This window comes from Lissotriton helveticus, chromosome 10 (genome assembly GCF_964261635.1).
Source record: "Lissotriton helveticus chromosome 10, aLisHel1.1, whole genome shotgun sequence".
In the NCBI taxonomy this organism is placed as follows: Eukaryota; Metazoa; Chordata; class Amphibia; order Caudata; family Salamandridae; genus Lissotriton; species Lissotriton helveticus.
The window spans coordinates 239,950,331-239,963,165 of NC_136071.1; the positions used below are offsets into that span (position 1 = coordinate 239,950,331).

Genomic DNA, 12,835 nt, shown 5'->3' on the forward strand with positions numbered 1-12,835 from the left:
ATCACACCCTATCCCCCTATAAACACACAACCCACTACACAGAAATAAATCATATCATTTATTCACTTAATAAATATTAATTACCAATTAATTATTATTTAACAATAACAAAAAAATAAATATATTAGCACATTAACTCTAAATAATTTAATTACATAATTAATATTATTTAATTACCAATTAATTATTAATTAACAATAACAACACATTAAATATATTAGCACATGAACTCTAAATAATTTAATTACATAATTAATATTATTTAATTATCAATTATTTATTAATTAACAATAACAATAAAGTAAATATATAAGCACATTAGCTGTAAATAATTTAATTTACTAATTAATATTATAGTTTCCCAATTAATTAATTAACAATAACAAAAAATTATATATATAAAAAAATTACTCTAATTAATGTAATTAACTAATTAATATTAATTAATTACCAATTAATTATTAATTAAAAATATGTACAAAATTAAATTAATTAACTAATTAATATTAATTAATTACCAATTAAGTATTAATTAAAAAAAATTACAAACATATATTAATTAATTAATTATTATTAAATTACTTCCCACCCTATTCCCCTATAAACCCACAACCCGCTCTGATACTAAAACGCAAAATGTACACAAATTTACAAATTTTCAAACATACATTACAAAACATGTTTAACAAACATATAAACAACACATTAAAATACATAACACTAAACAAAATTTCGATATTAGTAACATTCGATATTAGTAACATACATACCTTACAAAAACGATATTCTGTCTGTCGATATTTTGGACATCGATATTCTTTACTATCGAAATTAAAACATCGATATTATTGTATATCGATATTTTAAGTTCGATATTTTGTCTCACTACCCAATCTACAATACCCCTCGATTTGAGGAGACAGCTTTACAGCTGTGGAGGTAAACCGGCTTGTGGTCCCTACTGATTCATTGTGGTCCATAAAGGCCAAGTCAGAGCAGCTTGGTGGTGCCTGGAGTCAGAGAGGAAGATGTAAAAGGTCACTGGGTTTGTTGGTGAGAACAGCTTCGGCCGCCACTACATCATATGGGCCCCAAAAGGCTTGAGTCAACTGTTGAACTCAATGTAACTACGCTTAAAGTGAAAACCAATAAAAACATATATTTTTTAAAGAATACCAGATCCAGCATGGGGTCTGGGAATTTTCTAGAGGTGAGGAATCTGCAGTAAGAAGTATCCATCAGAACACAAAAGCAGGCACTAAAAATGTATTTCTCAGTAAATGTCAAAGAGGTGTAAGACGACTGTCTGTAAAGCTCTTTGCGTGCTATTCTCAACTGAGAGTAAGTAGGAACTATGTTTACTATGGCTGTATAACAAAAAACAGATTCCGAATGCATAAGATTCCTGGGAGAGCTTGGACATTGCCTGCTTTAGGAAATGCCACCAGTACATGTCGTTTTTCAGACTGTCTACTTGTATTATTGGTTTAACTGATTGTTTTATGCTCCCTCTTGTATCTACCCTATTTTGCTACTCATCTACTACCTTCAACTATCCTTCGCTCAAAAGCTTGTTAATTGCTCTCTTGATTCTCCTACCCCTTGTTGTAAAGCGCTCTGATATCTGCAAAGATCTTGTTTGCGCTATATAAAACTCTCAAAATAAAATAAATAAATAAATACATTACATGCAGGATACATTGCAGAAATAATGCATTCCCAATGGTGCACTAAAACTGGCATCCTGCAACCTGTGTGACCTACTGATGCAGACAGGAAACATCACTGTAATCTTCTGAGTTTTGGCTAATGAAGACAACATAATCCCTGAACCCATTCATGCACAATTTATCAATTCAATGTAGTCTTAATTCATTTATGCAAGGACAGGAACATGAAGCATGGGCAAAAAAAAGCATAATCCAACACCTTCACCAAAACAGTCCACGAATTTGAGCAGGAAAAGAGCAAAATAATGGAATTACAATAGTCCACTCACAGGTTACGCTATAATCTGCAGATTTGTATATGAAAATGTACACAGTCGAATTTTTCAAGACAAACCTGCAAAAATGGCACCATAAGGTGACCTGGTTTGAAAATCAACCAGGTCCCACCTAGTGTGCACTCAAGCTGATATTCATGATAATAAGATATAACTCACTCATCCAAGGTAGCCATATGCTTCACTGCATCCACAGCTCCTGGTATTGGATCCAACTCGAGGAAGAAGTTCTTGGCCTCCCAGATACTTATGGCTTTCTCCTGCAAGAAAGAGCAAACATTATTCTTTTTTTTTGGCATTTGCATAGCGCACACACGCTCGTTGACAGTATCTCAAGGCACTATGAATTACTGCAAATAGGGCACACCAAGCTAACAACAAATACAAATTAAGCTGCAAACAGCCAGGTTTTCACCATTTTCTAGGAATTTAAGGTGATCTTGTTCTGCGCAGATATGGGTGGGCAAACAATTCCAGAGAAAAAGGCCCTTGCAGATGTATGACTCTACCTCCCCATTTAGAGAGTCTAGCTTTATGAACCCAAAGGTGGTCTTAGTTGAACATAGGATATCATGTAGGTTTCTTGAATTGGCTGCTAATAAACGCTAGCATCATTCAATATAAAGATTTGTGCTTCAAACACTCTACCTTAACTTTTTTCTGCTTTCTCACTGTAAAGCTGTTCCCTGACCTGTAAGACATGGTCGCATTTCTTCAAATTACAAATGAGCCTAGCAGTTGCAGTTTGTATTTTTAGAGCTGATCAATACTTTTTTTAAAGAAATATCCTGAAACGCAGAAGAGCCAAAGTCTAATATGGAGTGAATAAATTAATTGGCTACCACAACCCTATGAGTGGGTTGAAGGAAAGGAAAAATCCATCCGATGGCCTGATTTATGGGTTGGGTGACGTGTACTCCTTACCAAAGCTGATGGCTATCCTATCCGTCTCATTACAAGTGCCACAGCAGATAATACACTTTTAATAAAGCGGACGGGATAGATGTCCTGTTTTTGACAAGCTAAGCCATCCGCCAAACCGGCAATTAGACCTTGAGTTATTTTAAATGGAAAAAGCAGTCTGCATTACAGCCCCTATTTGAGGTTCCACATTCAGGATAAAATCTAGTATAATGCCTAAACTTCAGGAACGATTACTGGAAATTGGCCATTGCCCCAGGTAAAAATGCCTTAACTATGGGTCCTAACCATTTATCTTCTTATTGACTACGATCTCTGTCATACTTGGGTAAAGTTTCAGATAAATATCTTTCATCCACTTTTGAGTTAAATTTAACACATCAGTTATCTTGGAACTATCCACTGGTGCAATTCTTGGCAAACCATAAATCAATTGTATGTCATCTACATATATCTTGATACCATGTTCTGATAACAAAAATGCTAAAAAGCTTAGGTATAGATTACAAAGTATCAGTGAAATAGATGATTCTATGGGTGCACCCGATCATACATGGAAGACTTGAAGGATCCTAATTCAGGATGTCATAAATACAGGTGGGTAGAGACATAAAGAGACAGATTTGTTCATTATATACCTTCACCTTTAAACGGGAGAAATTAGGGGGACTAAGATTTGCTGTCTTGGTTCCTCACTTTTGGAACTCTCTTCCTTTGAACATCAGATCCCTGGCAATTTATCCTCAATTTAAGAAACTTCTAAAAACGTGGTTGTTCCACCAGGCCTATGAATGAATCACTTAGCGGCAGGATTCCCTTGACCCTAGGGCCAAGAAACCATTTGGTGTATGTGTGCTCTATAAGCATTTTTAACATAACATAACATGGAGCGTGCACATCTCCAAAATTACTGTGCAGACAGATTTTGTTCCTCATCTTCTAATCCAGGGATCTCCAAACTCTTCTATGAGAGCTACTTATGATCTACGACAGCCATCCTGAACTAATACCAAGTATATCACCTTAATAACTCTAACAACAGTGACCAACCAGATAGTCATCAGATTGTCGTTTTCATTCAGTTCGTACTCACCAACCCCAGTTTCTGCAGCCTTATAATCAATTTACAGTGCTCTGCTGTGTGTGACAGCGCTCGGCAACATTTCTATTCAACAGATAGCTTTGCTGCATGGCAGTTTGTCATGTTGCAAGCTACTTGCTGTCTGTCACATTGTGTTGTCATTGGTTTGGGAGGCTGCCATTTCAAGGGACTCCAGCTCAGCGGCACAGCCACCTGCACTATGAAAAAGGCAGCAATGCCATACTCCACACGCAGTGCTTAGTTTGTAAAAGAATAAGTGCTGGGGCCCAAAGCTTTGCTCAGAATCCTGCAGAAGGTGCTACTGAATGAGAGCAAGCTGAATACCAAGGCTGCCGAGTCATGACCTCCTGGCCTTCCGCAAAGCCCTGAAAACCTTCCTTTTTAAATAAATTCTTTTATCTGTGTTGTGTCTCTGCTAACTGTTGCACTTTGCCTGCCATGCGCCAGGACGCCCCTTAGCTGGGGCAGCTGTGCGCAATACAAAAGTGCATAACATAACATAACATGATACAGCCTCATGCCTCTTACGTCCACCACCAGTCACTCACTACCCTTTATTCCACTCATGCAGGATCCTACTATCTCCCTATGTCACCCTTGTCAGTCTTTCTCATACTTCTTATTTTCCCAAGTTTATTTTTCTCTTTATCATGCCTGTGTGGGCCCCCCAAAATGAGAGCAGGTGGGCCCCACCTCAAGCACCAGCTCAAATTAAGCACTGCTCCATTCCTAGTCATGTACAAGGTTGGGCTTCATGTCCAGGAGCTAATCACTGGCTAGCTGCTCGTAGCTCCTGGTTACCCTTTGGAGACCCCAGTTTCCTCTCTCTTCAAAAAAGTGGGTAACTCCCCATGAAACCATGACTGAAGTGATAGTGACGGGGATTCCGTGAGTACTGCCCCTGCTCTAGAAGTAGCGGATCGGGACAATCACCTTTGAGTGGGACCTGATAAGTTACCCCTAGTCACGTCTTTCAAAAGGACTATGCAATTGCTGGGCGTTCACCAGTGCACTACAATCCACAACCTATTACCGAAATTCAAGTGCAGTGGACCTACGCTGTAGTGTGTATGTAGAGCTGGGAGGGACATACCTCGGGTGGAGGGATGGGTGAGGGAAGGGGGTGGGAGCTGGAGGTTATAATAGTGCTATGATTAGAAATTACACTGGAGCGAATGTTATGCGATTGCGACAATTATGAGGGAAATACTTTATTACCTTTTTTCCTTTAGTCATAAGATGGGAGGGAGGGTTAGTCCCAGATATAGAAGATTTCACTTGACTGTATAATTCACGATTGATTCGTTGTATCTTTTGTTATGTATCTTCTCTCTTCATTGTGTACATTAAGTGTTTGCGCACACCGGAAACTCTCAATAAAGTTTGAAAAAAATAAATGAAACCATTACTGAAATCTTTGTCTCATTGATGATGATCGCCCACTGACTAGGAAAAAAATTATTTTTAAGTTAAAATAATGTCAAGCGACCAATCATTTACAATTCAAAACACACATATGCAAGAAGGCAAACACAAACAAACAATGCAAAACTTTAGACTTCTCAGTCTCTCGCTTATGAACTGCCTTTAACAAACAAATGAGGAGGTCAAGCCTTCAACTGAGCCTCTACTGCAGGATGATTCACATTGGTTCGGACTTCATGCTTGCCACTATGGTACAAGATTTGGGGAGTGGTAGATTTGTGTAAAATGCCCCTGTCCTTCTTTCACCAGCTTTCAAGATTGTATTCAGGCCATCAATTGGCACTAGAAAAGTCTGAATAAAATATAAACACCCACAAGGCTGGGAGGGACTCAACAGAGCAGAATTGGGCACATGATGTGTGATATGCCAATGGGAAGGATCAGACAGGGACATATATGGAAAGAGAAGAAAAAAGTTACCAATGACCTAAAACGTCAAGATCTCCCACTACCTACATGTAGAACAATACCTTGTTCTTGAGTAAGGCTCTCATCACTGGAAATATCTAGATGCATGGGTTTTATCACTGGCACAACAGCTAATGCCTATAGGGCATTTCAGAAAGGAGTCCATTGAAACATGAGATAAAGTATAACAGAAAAAGAAATATTCTAAGGATCTCCGTTCCAATATCACAGGGAGTTTTATGGCTGAAGTTCATGTAAGAGAATTTTATATTTGTAGCGTAGAAAAAAACTACTGAAGGCAGGCAAGTAACTGAATGTCAGAAAATCAGTCCTTGAGCAGTAAACATTGCATGGAAGAGGTTAGGGAAATAGTGGCAATGCAGGCATACTCAGATTTGCCATCAGAAGACAGAAGATTTGGCAAAAGCACAAACTTAGACAACTACCTGCATGACCCCTAATCGCAATGAAGAAAATCCTGACATCTGCCCATGAAATTTTCCAGTAGCTGACAACACATTTACAGTCTTTAGACACTGCCAGAAGAATGAGCGTGTGCATGATCGCATCACTCCTATTAAACCTGGCACCATTGGCGTGGGTCTCCCTTCCATTTTTCGCTTCTGTCTCCTCAGTGTTTTGTTGGTGTTAGATGCTCTGGGCGCTGTGCCACTGCCATTCTGTGCCACAGCGTGAATGCTCCCTACTGTAAATTGACTGTATGAATTGGTATAATCCTAATTGACCCAAGGAACATGATAGGAAAGTCGAATTTAGTATGCCTGAGCTCCAAATATTAAAGTGCATCTTTTAGTGACGGTTATTTTTATATTCTGTGTTTAAAACTACCACTTTTGGGAAGTAGGTATTTTCTTGCCTAAGCCTTCCCGTGTGCTCTGCTGTTATGTGTATTGGCTGTCTGGTTTTGGAAGGTCAGGGCAGACTGAGGCTGACCTGAATTGAATTGATGCAGTTGGAGTATGGGGAGGGGTGACCTCTTTGATCTGAGCTGGGCTGTGCCTGGCAAGGTGAATGATGGCTCCACCTTCCACTGGGCATCTGATGGCAGACCCCCTCTTCCTGAAAGGCAGGATGCCGCCTCATAAATAAAGTGCTCCAGGATGACACCAAACAGGTTCGGGCTGGGTTCAGTGATTTGTGACTTTTTGAGAACAAAGACTTTTGGGGTATAAAGATCTGTGCTGAAACCCCTACATGGTGTGTTACTTCTGGATGTCAAGACGAACCTCTGTCCGTGTAACTAGAGGGAAAGGACTCTGAAACTTTCTTTCATCTTGCTGAAGCAACTACCCAAGGGCCTGATTTGAGCTTGCCTCCTGCTGAAGTATCAGGGTCATTAGACTTCACCCATCAGCCTTCTGAATTCCTATTTGAGGGGAATTCTACTCGCAGGTAAGGCCTCTGTTGAGAATTCTAGAGCCTCTGGTTCTACTGCGGTGAACGCGGGATGAAAATCATCGCATCGCTATTGTGGGCTGACACAGCTGAGGAGCTGTTGCCGCTGATAGCCCGCATTTCCCTGGGTTACCAAAGTCATTGTTATCGCTATTGTGGACCGCTGCAGTTGAGGAGCTGTTGCCTCTGAGAGCCCGCATTTGCCTGTATTACCAAAGTCATCATTATCGCTATTGTGGGCCGCCGCAGCGGAGGAGCTGTGCCGCTGAGTGCCCGCATTTGCCGTCCTACGAGAATCATCGCAATCGCTATTGTGGGCCGCTGCAGCTGAGGAGCTGTACCGCTGAGTGCCTGCATATGCTGTCCTACGAGAATCATCGCAATTGCTATTGTGGGCCGCTGCAGCTGAGGAGCTGTGCCGCTGAGTGCCCGCATTTGCCGTCCTACGAGAATCATCGCTATCGCTATTGTGGGCCCCTGCATGCTGAGCTGTGCCGCTAAGTGCCAGCACAAGTCACCACTTCAAGGATCTTGTTATCACCTGCGTGTGCCGCTGGATGCCCGCCTTTAAGCCCCGTCCCAGGATTATCGTGAGTGCACGCCTTGGACAGCTACAGCTGGGAGCGGTGACCGCTGCAAGCTTGCCTGTCATTACCGCGACTTCCTTGTGAGGCTGGGTACCATGCCCCTTTAAATCTCAGGTACATCGTGTAGACTTCGGCCTCAAACTAAGTTCTTTCCACACGCTTTTTGAGTCCTCAATCGCTTTTGAAGTGAATCTGTAATTATGTGCATTGTGGTTTCTTGATCGCTTTTAAGCCTTGCGTTCAGTCTATAACTACTTGTGGTGTCCATTTGTAGAGTCTTTCCTGCGTTTTTGTGTATGGTCATAAATGCTTCACACACTGCCTCTGAGATAGGCCTGTCTGCTCGTGCTACGTTACCACAGGGTTGAGAAGGGGTTATCAAAGGGTGTAGCCCCCTTACTCTGACTTAGGAAGAAGGATCCCTATTTGGACCTCGGCGCCAGCCGCTGCCAACTAGAGATCCCCATTTCTAACAACTCCCATTTGCACATTTACCTTGGGAGGCATCTTCACCCCAGTAGCATCTTAGATTGCACTTGTAGAGCCACAGGCAACTCCTCTATCTCCTTATGGATCTTGCATGGTCCGACTCCAACTTATCCAGCCAGAATAAGCCCGTGCCCATTTAACTGAGCCATAGCTCTGTACACAGAAGCTTGCAACACTCATGCCTCTGCAGGTTCCCATTAGTGCACTATTTCTCTTTGGAAGCCACTCCATTCTTGATCTCAGGTTATCAGAGCTACTTGAGGATTTCAAGAAAACACCATGTTACCAGGCCTAAACAACACTTAAGCTGTATCTGAAATCCTGGAGAAGCCACTCTCTCAGATGAGTCCATAAATCTGTCCATAATGAGACAGTTTTAGTCTAGTTACTTTCTACACTATAAATGAGTGTTCGCGCTTTTTCGTGGCTTAATAGGTTTCTTTTCAATTGATAAATGCTCCTTACTGTTACAGTGTGTTCCAATGCACTCAGGCTCCGACTAGGGGAGATGCAACAAGACCTGGAGAGGATTTAGGAATAAGAATATAGTAGACTGCAATATTACCCATACTGAACACAGTCTGTATAACTAGGGAACTTTAGGGATGGGGAAACGTCTCTGACAGCTACATGGGATGGAGCAGGATGGCTAAAAGTGTGTTCTTCATTCATAAACATTGTAGAGTATAAAACTATGAATGTATTTCAACAACTGTGAAATTGAAAAATAAACAACATTCTTTAAACAGGGATATTCTACATCAGAGGGTGTCCCCTAGGAGATTCTAAACAGGCGAAGCAGCTCCCCTGTCCCCACCCTCAGGCCAGCAGACCATTGGCTATTCAGCTACCAGGCAACTCTGAGCCCTCCCCTCCCCTCACACTTGCCCAGGACCCTTAAGGCTGTGCTGGGTGCACCCCAAATCATTCTCCTCCATCTTGTGAGTTGCAGACCACCTGTGCCCAGATTGCAGTGAGCAGAGTCCAGGAAGTGGTAAGGAGACAGACTAGTGCTGTCTCGTCCCCAAAACAAAAGTTGTTAAAAAAAAAATGATTTTCCCTTTCTGTTATTACTTTCTTTGCCTGTGGTTGTTACAGTTTAAAATTGTAGTTTTAACCTGCCTGTGATTGGATCTTTGATCACCTGTTTGTGTTTTAAACTTGGGGTTTTCCCTGCCCACGATTGCTTCCATTTAACGTGTTGAATTGTGGGATTTGTAGTCCAAACTCTGTAGCTTATCCCTCTCATTCGGGGTGACAATTCAGTTTTCCCTCCAAATTTCTCCTTTGCTCTGTGCTAACACCAGTATGTTAGAACGGTGCACCCCAGCCACCATTTTGTGTTCACAAGCCAGTGAAACCAGCCCCCCTGCCGCCCCCCCGCAACAGGGATATTCTACATCAGAGGGTGCTTCTGTGAGCTCTTTAAACTGTGTTTACTAGGGACTGTGTACTTCGTTTTTTGGCTAGGAGAGGGAGTAAAGTTTTATTCAAATAGTATTGTTTGATTTCAAGTTAGTGAGGCCTTTACCTGCAGAAGTCCAAAGTGTGGATTGAGCCTGTCTGTCTCCTAGGAGATTCTAAACAGGAGAAGCAGCTCCCCAGCCCGCACAACCAGGCCAGCAGACCAATGGCTATTCAACTACCAGGCAACTCTGACCCCTCCCCTCACACTTGCCCAGGCCCCTTAAGGCTTTGCTGGGTGCACCCCAAATCATTCTCCTCCATCTTGTGAGTTGCAGCCTACCTGTGCCCCAGATTAATTATTAAAACGAATTTCATAGCACACACTGCATCGCATTTTGCGATGCAGGGCGCGCTACGAAATTCGTTTTAATACTTAAATTGTTTACTTACCTGCAATTATCCATATGCCGGTTTTTAACACTTTCCACCCTGCCCCTCCCCCTCCCCGCCTCCCTGCCCCACCGTAACTCCCTCCACGGCCCGCGGCTGCCCCAGATTGCAATGAGCAGAGTCCAGGAAGTGGTAAGGAAACAGACTAGTGCTGTCTCTTCCCCAAAATAAAAGTTGTTAAAGAAACGATTTTCCCTTTCTGTGATTACTGTCTTTGCCTGTGGTTGTTACAGTTTAAAATTGTAGTTTTAACCTGCCTGTGATTGCATATTTTTTCACCAAGTGTGGATTGAGCCTGTCTGTCTCCTAGGAGATTCTGAACAGGCGAAGCAGCTTCCAACTCCCTTGCTAACAAACCTTGTCTGAGGTCGCTAGGACCTTATATGGTCTGCTAGTAGTTGGTACATGTGTACACTGATTGGTAGTTGTATCTGGAATTTCTATTGGATTATAGTTAGTGTCCTCATTGGTCGGGTATTTGAGGGTTCTGATTGGTTTCTGGGTCTGTGATTCAATGAATGTAGGGTTGGGACTAGGGCTAGGGTTAGGATTTCTATTGGAAGTAGGGACTAGGGGTTCCTATGTTATTGGTTGTTGGAAATAGGGTGGGATTAGGGCTAGGGTTAGACCTTTAATTGAAGTAGCCATTTGGGCTTCTGGTGTAATTGATTGCTGGATTAAGAGTAGGGTTAGGCTTTCTATTGGAAGTAGGGACTAGGGCTTCCTGTGCCATTGGTTGCTTGGACTTGGGTTGGGACTACTGGTAGGGCTAGGGCCTCTATAGGACGTAGAGATCAGGGTTTTTGAGCTGATTGGGTGCATGGACTAGGGCTACGATTGGCTGTAATGTCCTGGTCTCCTATTGGTTCTAAATTTTAGGGCTAGTGTTGTGATTGGATAATGCGAGCGCTAGGGTTCCCATTGGCTCAAGGGGTCACCTGATTACTAGGGCTATAAAAGGCCAGGGTTAGGGCGTCTCAGCCTGGGCATCGAGGCTAAGGGCGGAGAGGACAAGGGCTGTTGCCTGTTTGAGCCTGTTAAGGGCGGAGAGGACAACGGCTGTTGCCTGTTTGAGCCTGTTAAGGGAGGAGAGGACAAGGACTGTTGCCTGTTTGAGCCTGTTCGAGACTGATCAGGGCCAGGGCCAGAAATGCTGCCCATTAACCTATTTAGCAATACCCAGCCCACACCATCCACATCCACAAACGTATGGTACTTATGGATCTATATATTTATCACTTTCTTCTAATTTAGCATTTCAAATGCACTACCCTTTTCCTCGTCCTATACTTCGCTCAATATGTCTTCTAGCCCAACCTCCTGAATCATCTCAAACATCTTTCTACTACTCTTTCCAATGCACTACCCTATCTCTCATCCTATACATCTAATAATATATCTTCTACATCTATCAATATATCTTCTTCATCCACTCTCTCATTTATCCCAAACCCCATACCACTACTATGAGCCCCAAAATACCCCTTTCTAGACTCTCTCCTACTCTACCCCTCCTTGCATCATCTGACACCTCTTTTACTATACCGATCCTCTAAAACAAACCTTTCTAAACTCTTCCCTCGGACTCCTCCCCTCCAAAAACCTCCTCCTACTGCAAAAAAAACCCAAAAAACTTCTCTCACTCTTTTATCCCTCCACTATCCGTTTCAATCAAAATTAACAGACTAACATGTTCACTTCTCAAATTCCATATTCAACTATACTAATTCACCACTAATCCTTTATGGGTTCCGGAGTGGCGTGCTACTCGCCAGAAAAGCGCTTCAGCACCCATCAGGGGTAACAAGTGCTTTTTTTTTTTTTTTGTTAAACCGTTTTTATTGCAGAACCAAAGGCATAGCATCTTAAACAGGTATCATGTCATCAGCGTTGGATCCCCGTCCCCTTGTCCGTACATCCATCCTTTATACACAGCCATTCAGCCCACATCCCGGAGGCCGGGCGGGAATACTCATAAACAAGAAAATCTTTACATCCGATAGTCGCTGTGTGCGTCGTATGAGGAGGTCCGCTGTCTGCATTTGAGTTTCGGCCCCCCCCCGGTGTCTCACGATAGAATCGCCTCTCATGCACCGCCTAATCTAGGAACCCCCCCATCCCCCCAACTCCCTCCCCCCCAAACGTCCCCACTCGCGCCTAGCCAGCCTATATGTGTTCATGCAGTGACTAGCAGGAGATCATAATCGTCTATTAGGTGTGTGTGCCTGGTGAGGGCGCTATCGCCGTGGGTGTATCGGTCGCGTCATCCGGCGCCTCCCCCTCTTCTTCCTCTTCCGCAACTGAGCTATCTTGCAGGGCTTGCACTAAGATTTCCCACTCCATTGCCGCCTCCTGAGCCCTCTCGTCCTCTTTTCGGCGTGCCAGTTGGTACCTGAGTGTGCTCTTGCTCGCCGCCCATTTCAAAAACTCATTCAGCCACCTCCGATGCGTGGGGCCCGTTTTCGACTTCCATCCCTTGGTCACTTCTCTTTTGCCTAAGAGGAGGCCCATGTCAATGAATTTGCTCGATATCTTATTCTTGGGCGTGTGCGGGAACCAGTGCAA

At 42.8% G+C, this 12,835-nt stretch overlaps 1 protein-coding gene across 8 annotated transcripts in view; it reads right to left on the minus strand.

Moving 5' to 3' along the window:
- The window catches only part of NT5M (5',3'-nucleotidase, mitochondrial), a 401,499-nt gene that overhangs the window by 76,305 nt on the left and 312,359 nt on the right, over positions 1–12,835 (minus strand). For all 8 annotated transcript variants that reach the window (XM_078665220.1, XM_078665214.1, XM_078665219.1 and 5 more), the window contains one exon: positions 2,165–2,265. In XM_078665220.1, coding sequence (XP_078521346.1) covers positions 2,165–2,265 — 101 coding nt within the window. The remainder of the gene's footprint in view (positions 1–2,164; positions 2,266–12,835) is intronic.